The sequence below is a fragment of the Equus caballus genome, chromosome 23 (genome assembly GCF_041296265.1).
Source record: "Equus caballus isolate H_3958 breed thoroughbred chromosome 23, TB-T2T, whole genome shotgun sequence".
Taxonomy (NCBI): domain Eukaryota; kingdom Metazoa; phylum Chordata; class Mammalia; order Perissodactyla; family Equidae; genus Equus; species Equus caballus.
Genome location: NC_091706.1, coordinates 12,522,182 through 12,537,625, shown reverse-complemented (window position 1 = coordinate 12,537,625; position 15,444 = coordinate 12,522,182). Strand labels below are relative to the sequence as shown.

General features: G+C 42.8%; 1 protein-coding gene across 2 annotated transcripts; it reads right to left on the bottom strand.

The window, feature by feature from the left end:
- Positions 1 to 375: 375 nt before the first annotated feature.
- PRXL2C (peroxiredoxin like 2C) lies at positions 376 to 9,808 on the bottom strand. 2 transcript variants are annotated; one of them, XM_023627068.2, is made up of 6 exons: positions 9,452 to 9,808; positions 8,972 to 9,040; positions 8,029 to 8,082; positions 7,754 to 7,859; positions 3,934 to 4,065; positions 376 to 2,043 (listed from the first exon to the last, which is right to left on the bottom strand). In XM_023627068.2, the coding sequence occupies exons 1-6, from the start codon at positions 9,641 to 9,643 to the stop codon at positions 1,916 to 1,918; spliced, it is 681 nt and encodes a 226-aa protein (XP_023482836.1). In that variant the 5' UTR covers positions 9,644 to 9,808; the 3' UTR covers positions 376 to 1,915. The 2 variants fall into 2 exon arrangements, with proteins under 2 accessions (XP_023482836.1, XP_023482837.1); XM_023627069.2 differs by having other exon boundaries at positions 3,934 to 3,975; positions 9,452 to 9,789.
- Positions 9,809 to 15,444: the final 5,636 nt, after the last annotated feature.

The following is a 15,444-nucleotide window of genomic DNA, read 5'->3' as shown; positions in this document are numbered from 1 at the left end:
ACCATAAAAGGGTTAGATGTTATTATTCTTTCATCAGTACTTCTATGTATTTATCACAAGAAGCTTTTTCAAGGTTTTGAGTGGAGTACACTAGTGGATGTGAGCATGTTTATATATTTCACAGCATCGAGTATAAGTAATTTCACATTAAATGTTTGTTTGGGTAGGCAGCTTACCACTGCACTGTATTTTTGTAACCGTACCTCCCTGAAGACACATAAAGAACATTTATACATCTTAAAAAATGTGGTGTTTACTTACAAATATATAATTTTTGTGGAAACTGGGATTCAGAAGTTGTAAGTTTAAAAACAACAAAGGGATCTGGGTTACCAGTCTTTCCTTACTATAAAAAAATAGTACGAAATTGCTTAATTTTATGAGAAATTTCATTTTTATTGATTAAAAACATGATTGCCCATGTATATATATGAAAATACATTCAAATATTTGGATACTTTGAATAGATATATTTTTGTATGACTTCATATGCTTTATATAAAAGTTATACTTGCTAATAATTACCAGTATTTTGATTTTGCTATGCTTTTCATCAGAATTTCTGGGACACTTCCCAACTAAGCATATTTAGATTCTGGAGAAATAAACAATGACAATATTCCACTAAATAAAAGCAATTTGGGGGTGAGAAATAGAAGCTGTCTAGGAATATACAACCAAACCATGTATGTTTAAGTTACAAAAGTGTTTTCAGTCAAAACAATTCTTAAAATTTCCTTTCAAAAAGCATACTGATCATATTTTAAATACACATCTTAAATATCTAAAACATATTTTTCTCCTCTTAATGCTCCCTGACGCCCCATCCTAGTGAAATGGGTAGTGGGTGTGCGGGACGAGGTGCTCTGAGCACCCCCCACCCTAGTGTGGGTGGCAGGTGTGCAGGACGAGGTGCTCTGAGCACCCCCATCCTAGTGAAATGGGTAGTGGATGCATGGGACGAGGTGCTCTGAGCAACCCCATCCTAGTGAAATGGGTAGTGGGTGTGCGGGACAAGGTGCTCTGAGCACCCCCATCCTAGTGAAATGGGTAGTGGATGCATGGGACGAGGTGCTCTGAGCAACCCCATCCTAGTGAAATGGGTAGTGGGTGTGCGGGACAAGGTGCTCTGAGCACCCCCATCCTAGTGTGGCTGGCGGGTGTGCGAAACGAGGTGCTCTCAGCAAAGGCTCTATGAAAGGGTCACTTTGTCATATTTCCTCTGAGTAAAGCAATTAGGATAGAAACATGTGGCAGCACTTTGTGGAGCTGCTTATGTAGGAATATATTCTTCACATAATTTTTAAAGATCTTTTCCTAGCCAAAAAAAATGAATCATGCTCATTATAGAATATTTGGGAAATAGAGAAAAGTGTGGAAAAGAAAATAAAAACACCTGTAATCCTCCCACATAGAGACACCTACTGGCAATATTCTGGTTTTATTTTCTGTCTTTTCTTCTAAGCATACAAAAATATAAACATATACATAAAAACGTGATTATATTGTTTACAGAATTTGATATCCTGCTCTTTTCAGTGAATAAAATGGTCTTGACTTGCTTACCCTTCCCCTTAAATGTTTTTCATAACAACTTATGGTTTTAATGGCCAACTAAAACTGTCACTGAATAGATATACTATAAGGTAAAATACAGAATGGTATTTATAATTTTATAGCTTTTAAAGTTTTATTTTGTAGAAAACTTTAAAAGCTATAAAATTATAAATATATATCACACCTTTGATAACTGATCCTCTTAGCATGCAATTCAACTGCTACTTGGTTTCTTCATGCTTTCATAACTCCTCAAAGGCTGGGAAGAGCCACCAAGTTAGATGCTGCACAAGGATACTCCACTCCCACATCCAGGCACATCCCAAGGGTCCAGGGGGAAGCGACAGAGCCTGTCCTGTCACACGTGGGTAACTGAAGGCCTGCCTGTAAAGTCCACAGGCTGAACTCCTACAAGCTGTAAAACAGCGTTGATGGGTTTGTGATCCAACCTATTCCTATCACAGTGGATAAAATGGATATTGTTACCTAGAAGAGAGTAAGAAGAGAAGGCAGAGGTTGGCATAGAGTATCATTCATTCGATTGATTGCTTATTAGAATCAAGGAAGCTTTTCAACTTTTAATCAGTCCAAAGGGAAAAATTAATTACCTAGAGTACATTATATTCTCCAGACAATGACATAATTTTTAATTAAGGTAATAAAGCATGACAAGGATTATGGTTAAATAACAGTGATACTTAATGTTTTATGAGATCCAAGAGGAAAGATTCTTAAATTATAACCTTTTGTTAGGTTTTATTAAATGTAATTAAATAAAATGTCCTGTCAAACATACAGGCAGAATATGGAACTAACATATATATCGAGCTGGGAAATCCTTTGTTTCTTAAATGTAATAATGGAAGAAATCACTTGCTTAAAAAAAAATCACTCCCAAATACTGATCTAATAGGCTATCTGCATTATAACCATAGACCAAAAGAGGCTGGAAAATAAAGGCATTACAATAACAATCAGTTACAATACACTTACATGTCCACAATCCCTTTATCTGCTCAAATAAGTCATAATTTATAGTCTAGGTTCTGTTTACTTTGATTCTTAGACTCAAGAATCGAATTTTAATTTAAAACATTAGATTAAGTAAGTATTATGAGGCAGGTTTTTGGCATTGTACATATCTGCTGTCTACAGTAATCACCAAACTTAATATCATAAATTGGCTTACTATCAAATAAGGCAAAATGAAATACAGGATTAACCGTGATAAAGATTCGTATAATTGAGCACACACAGCTAGCTCTTTCCTTAGAGAAGCTACATTTTTTCCAGAGGATAGTTTCAAAATATTCTCTTGACTAAGTATGTTTCTACTTCAGCACACAATGGCGCTCTCCGGGAGACAAGAGACTCAGAGAACAACCCCTTCCAGGTCTGAGGATGGAAGTCAGTCATTCAGAAACATGGCTCAACGTCATTCTGGGCCAATTAACAGGACTCACTCTCATAAAACAGGGCTTCCTTTTTGGCGAGTCCAACTGGTGCAAATTTATGAGAGAGAGGGAAAGGGACATTAAATAAAGTGATGGATTTGAGCTGGCTACAGTGTTCCAGCTCCAGAAAGCCAAAAAGTCCTAATACTTAGCCAAAATCCTCCTTCTAAAGACTTCCTTTTAGATCCTGGAATTTACTAAAAAGCAAATATTAATTTTATAACTCTAAGAAGTTACACTCATTAACCTGGACAATTTTAAAGAGGAAGAAGAACCAAGAAAACTCAGTTTACAACACAGTGACTTAGCCTGCTGGGCCCGTGCTGTCACACGCGGGGGTGTGTCTCTCACTGAGATGTCTGACCACAGTGGAGAGTCAACACTCAAGCATTCAGCAGAGTGGAGCCAAAGGAACTGCAGGTGCTCCAAACTGATCAATAAAGCTATTCAGAGTATGTGGCTTACAGTAATTGTTATCGAATGAGCTGTCCCTGGGGCGGACTTGCTTTCGACATTGAGCAAGTCTCCTAGTTTCGTTAGTATAAATAACTAGATTATTCTTGTACTGACAAAAAAAAAGTGGTGGACGATTTTCTCCTATTTGGAAATGTTCACCTCCATTTAGCTTTTTAGAGTGTTATAGCCACAAACAATTCACCAAACTACCACTGACCTCCCTAATCCCAAATACCTGAAATCACTCAGGCATGGAGTGATGGCACCTTTCATCCAATACACAGACATCAAATGCACAGAAGCCTTCAAAAACAAAAGATGCCCCATGGAAAGCACAGCATCCTGCCTGTTACAATGTCAAGTTGCCCATTTCTACGTGGTCTCCATTTTATGAAGAAAGTGGGTGGCCTCTGCCTTCTACGGGGCACAATAAGGGTACTGCTGAATCTGGGCTTCGATTACTTACCTGGACCTAAAATGAGGGTTCCGCCCTGCTGAGCCGGGTCTCCTTGAAAATCAAAAAGAGGGCCGGTCATTGCGCGCCACAGGCTCCGAATGCTTCCTGAGAGTATATTTGACTTTATATGGGGGCTTTTTCCTGAAATATTGCGAATTGTCTTTAGATGTTATCATTTTACATTTGATTAGCTATTAGAAGATAATGTTAGTGCTTCCATAAAACATTCTCTTTCTTGTGTGTCATCTTACTTTCGACTTCTTTTTTCTTCCTTCAAAGAATGGTGTCTCATCCTTTCACAACTGACATTTTGGCCCAGATAATTCTCTGTAGGATGCAATGCAGGGTGCTTAGCAGCATCCTTGCCTCAGCACCCAGTGATCTATAGCACCACTCACCAAGTCGTGACAACCAAAAATGTCTCCAGGCAATGCAAACTGTCCCCTGGGGGGGAGTAGGGGCAAAACTGCCCCTGGTTGAGAACTACTGCTTAAAGGAAGAAGTGATGACAGACCCAGATCATTTTCTGCCACAGAAAAATGTCAGCTACGGATTTCTCCAATTGGTAGTGCTTTCCTTTTTAATTCTCCACTTAGACTCCGTTTAGTTTCTCACCTACTAGTAGGAAGATACACACTTTTTCAAAAAACATTGTGGCACAGACTATCATATACTGCTCTTTCCACCCGTTTCCTCTTTCTGGGCCCACAGCTAAACTACATTTCCCAGTGTTCCTGACAGCTTAGTATGGCCACGTGACTATGTTCTAATCCATGAGTGAAATGATGTGTACCACTTCCAAGCCTGCTCCTAAAACCTCCCACAGCGATTCTCCACGTTCCTTCTACGTTCTGGGAAGCCTTGGGTTGAAAATGGCAGAGCCAGAAGATGGAAAGAGCCTGGGTCCTTCCATATTGTGACCCTGAATTGCTACTTGGAGAGCACCTGAATGGACATATGCATCTCGACATGTGAAAGAAAAGGACTAATCTTCTACCCTGTTGTGCTACGGAGGCTTTGGGGTCTCGCTGTAACATCTACCACAGCTGTCCCTCCATCTCTCCTTGACTGTCCGTTTTTCTGTCTGTTTTCTCACAGTGACTGACGCTTCGCTTCCACTCCCCTTGAGTAAAGAAACTCAGTCACTTTACCCTTCCTGTAAATTACCTTCCTGTTTTTTTTGCTTGAGGAAGATTAGCCCTGAGCTAGCATCTGCACCAGTCTTCCTCCACTTTCTAGGTGGGATGCCTCCACAGCATGGCTGACGAGTGGTGTGTGGGTCTGCAGCTGGGATCCAAACTCCTGAACCTGGGCCACCAAAGTGGAGCATGTGGGACTTTAACCACTCGGCCACGGGGCTGGCCCCACTGCCTGACTTCTTAAAATTCCAAATGCCTATTATTTCCCTTCATCTCTCCAACTCTTCTTTCTTTCATGTTTACATTATGATGGACAGCGCTCTTACCAAGAAACAAATACAGGCTCATCAGCTTAGAGACATGGGTAAAAGACTACATTTTAACATCTTCTATGATTCTATACCTAAAATAAATGTTCAGAAATCCAAATTATCTCTTTATGTCCAAAGAGAGAGTTATTTAATATTTCTGAAATTTTAGAAATTCAATTGAAGGAGATTCCACAACCTAGAATCGAACAATCTTTGCTGTGAAGCACAATCTAATTTTGCCAGTTTGAATTTAGTCCTCATGCGTAAAACTCCTGTTTCTCAGTCTTCTACAAACCCATTACTCTCTCACATTTAATGGCTTTATTTTCTCATTCTCTGTCCATTGATTTTAAATTATAAGTGTATGCTTTTAGTCTCTCAATCTTCAACTGGCACTATTCTGAGACTAATTCTGAGATTTATACCTTTTCAGGGAGGAACTTTTAAAAAACTATTTTATGAGAAAAAAGTGTTTTCTGTTTGGAAATACAATACTTTAACACAGGTCAAAGGAGTTTAAAAGATTTGAATACACCCTCTCTTACAATTACAAGCATACATCTCATTTAGAACTCATCTGTCTCTTTGTAATTCCCTCTCTTTATGTCGGCAGTGAATGGGGAGGGGTCACTGAAGCGCAGCTCACAGTTCACAGCTGAACGACAAGCAGCCTCACGTGCTGAGGCTCTGTTCCCGCAGGAACAGCCTGCTACAGAGTAAGGGCCACGTCTGTGCCGCTGCAATTCCCTACACTAAAGAGAGACAAAGAGGAAACTGTGTTTACGCCAGCTCCTCACCAGTTTTAACAAAGTTTAGGTTGCTTTCTTTAAAAACGTCAGTAAAGGGATCATGTCAACTCCACCTCATAGACAGCTGCCTGATCCATCCCCTCCTCTCCATCTCCACTTCAGCCTGCCGTTTCTTTCTAGCCTGTTACTACAACCTTGTCCCGAACATGACTGCCTCCGGTTTGGCAGGTTCCAGTTACTCCTCCACTCTGGGTACGTGACCGCATCACCCCTCCACTTCAAATGCTGGCATGACTCCCCCACCGCCTCCAGAACAAATCCACACTCCTTGGCATATCACCCCAGACTCCACATAAATTGGCCACAACCTGGCCCTTGACTCACACCAATTCCCCAGCTGGCCCCTAGACTCCGGCCTGATGCAGGGACTCGCACTTCTGCACTTCTCCAAAGGACATGTTTTTTCATGCCTGTGTGCTTTTGCATGTGCTACTTTCTGTCAACAGCACCCTTCCTCTGCCTCATTTCACCCAGCTAACTCCTTGAAGAGTGAGCTTAGATGACACCTCCTCTGAGGAGCCTTCCCTGATTCTTCTCTCCCCTCGTATTTCTGGTACGGGTAATTCCAGTACATGGTCTCCTCTATTACAAACCCTTAACCTGTATTGTAATTGGCTCTCCAAGAGGATTATGAGTTTGGGGATGGCAGAGGCGGTGTCTTTCATCACTGTCCTCCTGGGAGCATCCAACACAGTGGATGTCATGGACAACAGCTCAATAATATCTGTTGAGAATGAACGATTTGAGTTCGAGTTGAGTTCTCTTAGCTGGAATTTCAGAGGCCAAGTTCTTTCTACCTAAAACACACATAAAGAGTTCACCTAAGCCTATGAAGCTCTATTAACTATAAAGAATTGTTCCAAGGGCTGGGAATGTGGACCATATGAAGAAGAATAAAACATCCAACTCTTCAACTAACTATACTACCCAGCCACCTGAAGTGCAATAACAGAGCATATAATAAAGTGCAAGGTGCTACTATTAAAGTCCAACGAGGGAGGCAATCACTTCTGCCCCTTCGAGCTGAGCTTCAAGTGAAAACTAAGACTTCGTCAATTAAAGGACAGAGAGTATTCAAAGCCATGGTGTTGAGATACGAAAATACATTAACTTAAGCAATATTATTTTTGTTTTAACTACAAAAGTAAAATGTACTCAGTGTAAAAAGTACAAAAGCCACTTTTCTCACTCCTGTGCCTTAGGATAAGCACTGCAACGTCTCTTAAAACCTTCTTCATCACGCACACAGAGACATACTATAAACTTTTATGTTTATGAAAACGATTCTTCTTTTCACAAAAATGGAATCATAGTGAAAACATTGTTCTGCAACTTGCTTTTTTCTTTCATTTAGTACTTCACAAACAGCATCCCGTGTCATTACACCAGGAAATGTATTTTTTAGATTCTGGTGTATCTGGACCACTTACTGGAATCATACATAATATACATAAATAAATCATACATAAATCAGCCTGATTTATGAATTCACTGTTTGTTCCCCTGTGCTCTATACCAAGTGTGAAAAGACACCATCAGCGTTTGCTACTTAAGACATGTCTTGTCTCACCTGAAAAGGCGATTTCTTCACCTCTTTTCATTCCCAATCTTTTATAAATTTCTCTCTCAGGGTCAACATAGATTTCATGAGAATACCCAGTCAGTTTGCAGAAGGGCTGCAAAAAAGAGAACAGTTGGAATTTTTATAAAAACAAGCCAAAAAAAATTAATGATAATCTGACTTACTTTCAGCAAATATAACCTACACTTACTGGTTCAAATAATATACTTTGTATGTCTAAAACTGATTTAGTCTGTCAGTGTCCCAATGTGCTATGTATTTACCTCAATATGATGGTAGGATGACTGTCCAATCACTATAAGGGTGACATTTGCTTCCTTTAGGAGAAAAAAAGGACATGTACATATTATTAGAAATGACATGTTTTATACAACCTCCCCTAATCCAACTATTTTGTTCCATCCTAATGCCACCTGCAGGCTTCTGGAAGAATGGAATAAACGACAAAATTGAGTCAAAGCAAAGCAATGTATGCTAAAATGTTCAATTAACTCAGATGATGCTTTTGCTAAATAAGAATCTCAAAATAATAGTCAATAATTTATACACTCCTTCAAAGGAATATATAAAAAAGAATAAAAACTATTTAAGTAGGGTTATTTAATCAGACAATTTTATTTTTTCAGATCCCAATTGATAAGGTCCGCTGAAAACAGATCTCAGTTTTACAACCTGGCCCACCTTTCCCTCAAAAGGTCACCTGGGAACAAACCTCGTACCTGAAGAAAAACACACAAATGTGGTCGTCCCACGGATGTGGAACGTGCGCCCTATTAACAAATACACGTCTTCTCCTTTAAGATGTATGGGTATTTTCCTATCAGAAACACCTATTTGGAATGTTTTTATTACAAAAATAAAGGGAAGAAAATATCAATAATTTCTAGCATTTGTGTTTTCAGTCATTATCATTCAACATTTCCAATTAGGCAGGTTACGAAGTAACATCAAAATTATTATGACGGTTAGTACGCTTGCAAGCAGGCAGTAACGAATAAATAACAAGTTAGAACAGAACTGGATCTCTGGCTCTCTTTTCGCAGGTGTCGGAGAGATGTGTGGGGAGGTAGCGATCCGGCTTTCGGAGCATCCGCGCAGGAGGGTGGCACGCTCCGCACCGACCCCACTGCATTCCTACAAATGACAGGCGACTCACGAGACGCCTCTGAAGCAGGGCGCGCTCCTGCTCCCGCTCGGGAAACTCACTTGTAAGAAACTCTTGGGGATTTTGGCCAGATCTTCTACGTATTCCTTGCAGATGTAACACAGGAAATGCTGAAATCCAAACAGGACAAAAAGGACAAGTTAGCCACGGACACCCTCAGGGTCCAGAATGGACCGAGTACTTCGTTATGCGTGACGCTAACTAACACCACACCCCAGGCGGGTAGAAAAAGGTATCGAGGGCGCCCGATTGCGTTAAAATTGGGCCGCGCCCAGTGCCTGCCAGGCGTCCCCGCTTGCTGAGAAAACGGACTGGCTGGGCGGGCTGTTTTTCCATGCCCGGGAAAGGAAGCGAGTGGAGCGGTTCGCATTCCGGAAGCCTCTGGACGACGACATCGGCAGGGCCGGGCCCCGGACCCTCCGGGGGACCCGACGTCCCCACAGCCGAGGCTGCTGAAGAAACCTCCACCGCAGTCTGCGGGCGAGGGCCCGGCTCCGGGCCGCCCCGCCGCCCGCGCTCACCCGCACGAAGACCACCACGGCGCGGCGCTCCCGGAACAGCGCGCCGAACGGCACCCGCCTCCCGGAGGCGTCCAGCACCGGCAGCTCGGCCACGGCGGCGGCCAGGGGCTGCCCGCACTCGGGGCCGCTCGGGACCGCGGCGGCGCGGCCGCTGACCTGCCGAGTGACCGGGGGCAGGGCCGCGGCAGCCATCGCGCCTTGCAGCCGCCGGCTGGGCCTCGCTCGGTACGGCTGCGCTGCGTCCCCGCGGCGCGAGGAGGGTCGCGGCCGAGTGGGGCGAGCGGGCGGAGCTGCGTGGGGTTCTGACCCGCCGGGGCGCACGGGCAGGGCGGGCCGACTGGGGTGCGGGGCGGGGCGCGGGGCGGGGCGGGGCGGGGCGGGGCGGGGGGCGGGCCGCCCTGAGGTGAGGCTAGGCTGTTGGCGATGCTGCGGGAAAGTGCAGCGTCCCTCGCTGGTTTTCTGACTCAGTCGATGAGGGTAGGGGGAGAGAGGCGTTCGAGGCAAGTAAAGCCTTGTTTAGGAAGAAAGCAGCGCCCGCCTTCCATAGTCCCCTGGGCCGAAGTTAGTTCTCATCTGTTCAAGAGAACTTGTCATCTAGCAATTTAAGAAGAATCTTCTAGGAGGCTGGCTCTGTGGCCTAGTGGTTAAGGTCGGTGGGCTGGCTCCACTTCACTGTAGGGTTTCGGATCCCGGCACAGACCTACACCACTTGTTGTGGGCCATCCTGTGGCGGTGGCTCACATACAAAATAGAGGAAGATTGGCATAGATGTTAGCTTAGGGCAAATCTTCCTCAACAAAAAAAAAAAAAAAGGAATTTTCTACCTAGGGCAGTCACATCTATGATCCAGTAGGTTTATTGTACTTCCTTCTTTTCTATTTTTTTAACCCACCCCTTCCTCCGGTCTGGTGCTTTTTTTTTTTAGCATCATTAACGTACAGTGTAATGTACAGATCTTGTGTAGAGTTTAATTTATTTTTATGAGTAACATTGTCCCTGAGCTAACATCTGTGCCGGTCTTCTGCTATTTTGTATGTGGGATGTCGCCACAGCATGGCCTGATGAGTGTCCATAGGTCAGCAACTGGAATTCAAACCAGGAACCCTAGGCCTCTGAAGCAGAGCATGTGAACTTAACTGCTGTGCCACTGGCTGGCTTCCCAAATTTTATTTTTAAAGTTAATTTCTAATTTGAAGTTTTCAAACATTGTATTATCAAAATTTTTAAACATGCCTAAAAAGTTGAAAGAATTTTGCAGGGAATGCTCCTATATCCACTACCTGGGTTCCACTGTGAATGTTTTACCCTCTTCTATCATGTGTCTATGCGTCTGTCCACCCTTAGATGAGTTTTGCCTGATTACCCACCCCTGTTATCCCCACTTATATGAAAATAGGGAATATTTTCATCACTGGAGAAAATTCCCTCAGGGCTGCTTTTTAAGAGCTGGTGCAATAAACCTTTTTTAGAAAGGTGATAGGGGATTTCAAGAGTCCAGGTCCTATTCTCAGAATTTTTTTTAGCTAAAGCTATTTACCAGACCTCTCGAGTGAGATAATGCGCTGGGGGGGGGGGGGGGGGTGACATGTGAGTGAAAGGTGGGCTGGCAGGAATGGGGACGATGGAGTTAAATAGCTTGCCATCAGTTTCGTAGAAGTCCCACCGTGGACGCATACCAGGTAGTCTTTTGGTTTTTTTTTTTTTTGGAGGAAGATTAGCCCTCAGCTAACTACTGCCAGTCCTCCTCTTTTTGCTGAGGAAGCCTGGCTCTGAGCTAACATCCGTGCCCATCTTCCTCTAGTTTATACGTGGGACGCCTACCACAGCATGGCTGCCAAGCAGTGCCATGTCTGCACCCAGGATCCGAACCAGCGAACTCCGGGCCGCCGAGAAGCGGAACGTGCGAACTTAACCGCTGCGCCACTGGGCTGGCCCCCACCAGGTAGTCTTTTGAACATGCTTTCTGTTCCACCTTAATTTCTCCTAGGGCAGGCTGCAAGCAGGCAGGCATGGGAGAATTTAGCAATTTCTGCGGTATCTACGAGACCCAGCTGGCCCTGGACTGGGAGGTTGGTCTTGCGCTGAGGTTTCTCGTGGGTGGTGACTGTGTGTCCAAGATCTCTAGGGCAGGACCACATAACATTCAGGGGTTTTTTTAAAGATTTTATTTTTCCTTTTTCTCCCCAAAGCCCCCCAATACATAGTTGTGTATTTTTAGTTGTGGGTCCTTCTAGTTGTGGCATGTGGGACGCCACCTCAGCATGGCTTGACAACCAGTGCCATGTCCGCACTGAGGATCTGAACTGGCAAAACCCCGGGCTGGCAAGCGGAGTGCGCGAACTTAACCACTCAGCCACGGGGTGGCCTCAACTTTCAGGTTTTTGTCTTTGTAAGTTCACTCACCTTTGTATCTGGATTTGCGATTCAGAAAATAGGGTCTTCTGTCTATGGTATTTGTCTACTTGAAGCCCATGGGGGTCACCTTTACAAAGGGCGGAGTGCTGGTGAATATCATCTGTCACAAAATGCAGGAGAGACTGACGTTCTGGCTTTCAGTTGTGTGAAGACATACGTTACTGATCACACACGTAAGTGCTCCCACTTTGAGCAGCCCTGCAGTGGGCTTAGACACTTTTAAGCACAGATCTGTTTCTAAATCAAGATGCACTAGGTACTGGGAGACCCAGCACACTCCCGGAGGACAGCAGGATATTTTAAATATCGGAGGGAAAGAGAGGTCACCTGTTTGACATCTTGCGTGTAAGTGGAGATAGTTCACAATTTCACATTAGGCTACACTTCTTTTCTACTACATTTCTTTGGATGACATATCTTTGCAAAGCTGGGTTTTCAACCATTGTTGTGATAAAAAGCTAGAATTACAAAAAAGTCACTGTGGAACAGGAAATGAAGGTGCTGGTGGCCAATCTGATTTCAAGGCTTGAGGCTTCATCCTGGGATGAAATAAATATTACTTTTTCTTTTAATTTATAGGTATATCTTCAAACAGCTGTGGTTGTTGAGACAAACACTTAAGCTGTTTGGATCTAACTTTTATTATTTCCCTCCTTCTACTGACTTTGGGCTTTGTTTGTTCTTTTTCTAATTCTGTTAGGTGTCGTTTGAGATTGCTTATCTGAGATTTTTCTTGTTTGTTGAGCCTGTATTGCAATGAATTTCCCTCTTAGGACCACTTTTGCTGCATCCCAAATGAGTTGGTATGGCGTGTTTTTATTTTCATTTGTCTCCAGATAATATTTGATTTCTTCTTTAGTTTCTTCAATGATCCATTGTTTGTTCAGTAGCATGTTGTTTAATCTCCACATTTTTGCCCCTTTCCCAGCTTTATTCTTGTAGTTGATTTCTAGTTTCATAGCATTATGATCAGAAAAGATGCTTGATATTATTTCAACCCTCTTGAATTTGTTGAGGCTTGCTTTGTTTCCCAAGATATAGTCTATCCTTGAGCACATTCCATGTGAACTTGAGAAGAATGTGTAACCTGCTGTTTTTGGATGGAGTGTTCTCTATATATCTATTAAGTCCATCTGGTCTAGTTTTTCATTTAATTCTTCAATTTCCTTGTTGACTTTCTGTCTGGATGATCTATCCATTGGTGTTAGTGGGGTGTTGAGGTCCCCTACTATTATTGTATTGTTGTTGATATCTCCTTTTAGTTTTGTTAATAGTTGCTTTACAAATTTTGGTGCTCCTGTGTTGGGTGCATATGTATTTATAAGTGTTATGTCATCTTGGTGGAGTGTCCCTTTTATCATTACAAACTGCCCCTCTTTGTCTCTCTTTATCTGTTTTGCTTTGAAGTCTACTTTGTCTGATATAAGTATGGCGACACCTACTTTCTTTTGTTCATTATTAGCTTGGAGTATCATTTTCCATCCCTTCACTCTGAGTCTGTGTTTGTCTTTGGGGCTGAGGTGTGTTTCCTGGAGGCAGCATATTTTTGGATCTTGTTCTTTAATCCATCCTGCCACTCTGTGTCTTTTGATTGGAGAGTTCAGTCCATTTACATTTAGAGTGATTATTGAAATGTGGGGGCCTAACGCTGCCATTTTATCACTTGTTTTCCAGTTCTCTTGCATTTCCTTTGTTTCTCCTCCCATGATTTTTGGACTACCAATCCAGGTAGGTAGTTTTCTATATTGGCTTTCTTCTTATTTGTAATTTGTGTCTTTATTCTTGTTATTTGTTTAGTGGTTACCATGTGGTTTGTATAAAACATCTCATAGATGAGATAGTCCATTTTCTAATAGCCTCTTATTTCCTTAGATTAAGCCATTCCATCCCTTTCCTCTTCCCCTTCTAGGTTGTTATTGTCAGATTTTTTTCTTCCTTCTTGTGTTGTGAGTTTGTGGTTAAAATGACAAGATTATATTTATTCTTGGTGTTTCCCTTCCTTTTATCTTTGATGTTATACTTAGCCTTTGCTAAACTGTTCTGATGGAGAGCTGCTGCTTTCTGGATTTGTCTTTCTACTTATCTCCTTTGCTCTGGGTTTTGTAACCCCTTTGGGTTTTTGTTTGTTTGTTTGTTTTTTCCGGTATGAGGGTCTTCCTGAGCATTTCTTGTAGGGGTGGGTCTTGTGGCAATGAACTCCCTTAACTTTTGCTTATCTGGGAAAGTTTTTATTTCTCCATCATATTTGAAGGATATTTTCACTGGATAGAGTATTCTTGCCTGCAAGTTTTTGTTCTTCAGAGTTTTGAATATATCATTCCACTCTCTTCTAGCCTATAAGGTTTCTGCTGAGAAATCTGCTGACAGCCTTATGGGGGTTCCTTTGTAGGTTATTTTCTTCTGCCTTGCTGCCCTTAGTATTTTCTCTTTGTCATTGACTTTTGCAAGCTTCACTACTATATGCCTTGGGGTTGGTCTTTTTACATTGATAAGGTTTGGAGATCCATTAGCTTCTATCACATGGAGTTCCATCTCTCTCCCCAGGTTTGGGACGTTCTCAGCCATTATTTCTTTGAACAGGCTTTCTGCCGCCTTCTCCTTCTCTTCTCCTTTTGGGATACCTATCATCTTTATGTTGCATTTCCTAATTGAGTCGGATATTTCTCAGAGAGTTTCTTCATTTCTTTTTAGTCTTAGTTCTCTCTCCTCCTCTATCTGCAGCATTTCTATATTCCTATCCTTCAAATTGCTAATTCTGTCTTCTATATTATCTACCCTACTGTTCAGAGAGTCTATATTTTTCTTATTCTCCTCAATTGTGTTCACCCCAACATTTCTGATTGGTTCTTCTTTATAGTATCAAGCTCTTTTGTGACATAGCTCCTGAACTCATTGAGTTGTCTATCTGTATTCTCTTTTAACACTTTGAGTTTTTAAATGATGGCTATTTGAATTCATTGTCATTTAGGTTATAGATTTCAGTGTCTTTGGGATTCTTTTCTGGGTACTTGTCATTTTCCTTCTGTTCTGGAGATTTAATATATTTTTTCATACTGCCTGATGGTGTGGATTTGTGCCTCTGCATAGAGATAGAGTTTGGTTACTGCTTCCACTTGCTTGTACTGGTGGTGGGGCGGGGGGCCGCAGCTGTGTAATCTGCACTGACCAGGATCACTGTCAGCTGTTCCTGACCAAGCCTGAGCCCCTCCTCATGATCACAGTGGCCCTGTGGGGTCTCTCGTCAGCTGTGGGGACAATTTGCTAGGAGGCCTCAGGTTGCTGGTGCCTACTCTCACAGACCGCCTAGACACGCTCCCTCCTTAGGCTCTGCAGCAGTGTTATGGGCTTTCACAGTGACTGCGAGCAGGTTCACCTAGACTCACATCTGTCACCGTCAGAGCCCACAAGATCTCAGTTGTCCACTGTGAGCCGCAGCAGAGCTATGGTTATCTACTGCAGTCTGTGGTTAGCTCACCCAGCTGTGCTACTTCTGCCTCAGGGCCTTCCAGCCTTGTGAGTGCCGGGCAGGGCCTCTCCACTAATGCTGAGCAGACGCTTTCCCTGCAGCTGCTGTGGGA

Excerpts from the sequence above, each read along its gene's own strand:
- PRXL2C (XM_023627068.2), bottom strand. The coding sequence starts at position 9,643 with ATGGCTGCCGCGGCCCTGCCCCCGGTCACTCGGCAGGTCAGCGGCCGC. Across the intron at positions 9,041-9,451 it reads CCGTGGTGGTCTTCGTGCGG|CATTTCCTGTGTTACATCTG; the intron begins GTGAGCGCGGGC and ends TTTGGATTTCAG. Across the intron at positions 8,083-8,971 it reads TCCCCAAGAGTTTCTTACAA|GAAGCAAATGTCACCCTTAT; the intron begins GTGAGTTTCCCG and ends TTTCTCCTAAAG.